The 2,962-nt window shown below is 31.5% G+C and overlaps 1 protein-coding gene across 1 annotated transcript; it reads left to right on the plus strand.

The window, feature by feature from the left end:
* Positions 1-2,080: 2,080 nt before the first annotated feature.
* Positions 2,081-2,904, plus strand: LOC105115635 (putative cyclin-D7-1). The gene is made up of 3 exons (XM_011012580.1): positions 2,081-2,400; positions 2,512-2,598; positions 2,715-2,904. Exons 1-3 carry the CDS (start codon positions 2,140-2,142, stop codon positions 2,850-2,852), a joined length of 486 nt encoding a protein of 161 aa, XP_011010882.1. The 5' UTR covers positions 2,081-2,139; the 3' UTR covers positions 2,853-2,904.
* The last annotated feature ends 58 nt before the right edge of the window (positions 2,905-2,962 follow it).

Below are 2,962 nucleotides of genomic sequence, written 5' to 3' on the forward strand. Positions count from 1 at the left end.
CCTCTGGATGTTATCAATTAGATCCCCAATGTTATAAAAAATCTCAATGGAGTTTTCTTTCTCTAATATCCATCAATATTTTATCAAATTTTCTTCAAGTTGATACTGTTTTAGTGTATAAATAAGCAAATTAGACCCGTAATATTAATTTTACTATCAAGCCAATAACTTTGTGAATTTTTAACTTGATGGAATCAATGTTTTAATGAGATCTAATAATTAACATTAGATTTTAGTTATTCATTTTTATTTCTCTTAAATATATCACTCCAACTAGTTGTTTTGCTATCTGTATTCTACTTATTTTGTTTAATCCACTTGAAAAACAGGAATCAAATCATTATTGCTGCAAAAATCATGAAGTTATCGGGTGGTAATAGAAAATGGGCCGAACAAATTAAATCAAACTGAACCTAATTATTCAGGCTATTGTAGACTATTACCACATCTAAATTTTGGATGTAATACCATAGTTGCCAAAAAACAATATGGGTAAAATATTACAGTTTATACATACATGTCATGATTTTAAAATATAACATATAAAAAAATTATGATTATAAAAATTAACATATATAAATATTATATTATATTTACAAAACATGACTTTTTTACATGTCATGTTTTAAAAAAAATAATAATTATCAAAACACTAACAATAACCCCTGCATTTAATACTTTTATTAAAAAAATTTGCTTATTGTATTTATTTCTATAAGCGTGTTTCAAAATGTATTTGTAATTATTTTTTAAAGTAGTTTTTACTCAAAGTTGTATTAAAATAATATTTTTTATTTTAAAAAATTATTGTTGACATCAGTGCATCAAAATGATTTAAAAATACTAAAAAAATATTAATTTAAAGTAAAAAAAATAAAAAAATTAAATTTTTAAAAAATAAAAACAAATAAGACATATATATTTCCACCAAGAAGAATAGTTGGGCTATTTAAAAAAAGTGATAATCATCAAAACACTAACAACCCCTACATTTAATCCCTTTATTAAAAGGAATTGCTTATTGTCTTTGTCTTTATATATTTCCAAGTGAGAGTAGTTAGGCTATGTTGTTAGGATAATAAAGTAATTTATTCTAACATTATGATTATGCGTTTCTTATCTCAATTATCTAAACATAAAACTTTTTTATCATATTTATTTTTAGCTTAAAACTTTCTTCTCAACAAAATATTTAAACACATGTGAAGATTTAATCCAAGTAAAAATTATCCATGGGTTTTGTCCACTCAAGATTGATCTTTTTGGTAATAACCTAATCCTAACATCAATTAGATAAGGTTTACTTTTTAATAAAATTAAATATTACATAAAATTATATTTTTTTAATGTTTTTTTATATAATTTATGTGGCTTGTGAAAAATATATATATATATATATATATATATGCGCTAGAAAATGCTTTTGAAAATTAAAGTGTGTGTATTTGCCTTAATAAAAACTTTTTCACCCGACTCACTCAAACATGCCATGTAGTTACTAGACGAGGCAGCAGTAAATTAATCCCATGATAAATCGACCGATCACCACTTTGAGACGTGGGCCCATGACCAGCTGGATAACCAGAAGTTTCGTGAAAACGCAGGACCCACTTAAACAAAAAAAAAAATCTTTGGATCCCAGACCACGACTACTCTCCAGACTCCAGCTAGCTCCTCTTTCCTGCTCGTAATCCCTGTACATGACTACAGTGTGCTCTTCCCCTACAATGAAGGCTTGCACATTTATGTATCCTCGTGCGCTCACGCAATTGGTTGCTGCAGTAAAAAAAAAAAATAAACCCTCCATGCAGCAGCATTTACCCCATTTCATGAGGGACGTCGTGTCCACCTTTCTATATCCATCCACGACGTCTAACCACCCCACCATTCCTAATAACTACCCTAAACCGCTAATCCCCACTCTCTCTCTCACACACACACTCTTACATGCACAGCACATACACAAATTAATGATAATATACTGTATGGTGCTACAATTTATACACATAATAACTCTAGCTTGAATGATTTTCATGTCAGACCATTTCCCGTGTCCCCAAACAGATCAATATTAATTCGTTCCAGCTCTATATATATATATATATAAGAGAGAGTCTTGTGAATCACTGGCTCAATAATATGGATAGCTTGCTTTGTGATGAGGTATGGCTTTCTAGTCCTGAAACTCCCGATTACCACAATCAACCACGGTGGTATAGCCATGAAGAGACCTACGCAGCTGCTTCCTCATTCTACACAACCATAGAAGACTGTGAGAAGACCGTCTCTATATACCTGGAGAAGGAGTTCACTTGCATGCCTGAACCCGGATACGTAGAACATCTTCGGACCAAAAATTTGTTGTTTGCTAGGTTCAGAGCCATTCAGTGGCTCATCAAGGTTTGTTTCTCAACATGTATACGTAGAAACATACTAATCAAATAGACTATTGCTTTTACGTGCAACTCACAATCACCCCTCTCATTATCCTATGCAAATGTATGTTTTCAGTCTCGTCAAAGGCTCAGTCTCTCTTTTGAAACTGTTTTCAACGCTGCCAATTACCTTGACCGATTCATGTCGATGAATCAATGCCATGTAAGGGTTCGATTAGCTCTTAAATATTCATTTATATTTCTGTCTTAAACTGTGGGATTTGATTAGTTATTGTCTTCAGATAACTGATTAAATCTTATGATCCCATTGATGTCCAGGGATGGAAATGTTGGATGGTTGAATTGCTGTGCGTGGCATGCTTATCAGTTGCATCCAAATTTACTGAGACACGTACTCCTTGCTTGCATGATATTCAGGTGATTACTGTTACATTAATTACTGTTGGCCTTTCTTGATTATTATGCTTAAATTACTAGCCACTAGCTATTTATGCATCGATCTATTCTTGTGATTAAATTAAGATGGATGACCTGGATCATTCAATCCAACCAATAACTATCCAGCG

Source organism: Populus euphratica, unplaced genomic scaffold (assembly GCF_000495115.2).
Source record: "Populus euphratica unplaced genomic scaffold, PopEup_1.0 scaffold718.1, whole genome shotgun sequence".
NCBI lineage: Eukaryota > Viridiplantae > Streptophyta > Magnoliopsida > Malpighiales > Salicaceae > Populus > Populus euphratica.

Bases quoted from the DNA above. Each gene is read 5' to 3' on its own strand.
- LOC105115635 (XM_011012580.1), top strand. From the start codon at position 2,140: ATGGATAGCTTGCTTTGTGATGAGGTATGGCTTTCTAGTCCTGAAACT. The intron at 2,401-2,511 runs GTTTGTTTCTCA...GTATGTTTTCAG, and splicing joins CCATTCAGTGGCTCATCAAG to TCTCGTCAAAGGCTCAGTCT. The intron at 2,599-2,714 runs GTAAGGGTTCGA...ATTGATGTCCAG, and splicing joins TGTCGATGAATCAATGCCAT to GGATGGAAATGTTGGATGGT.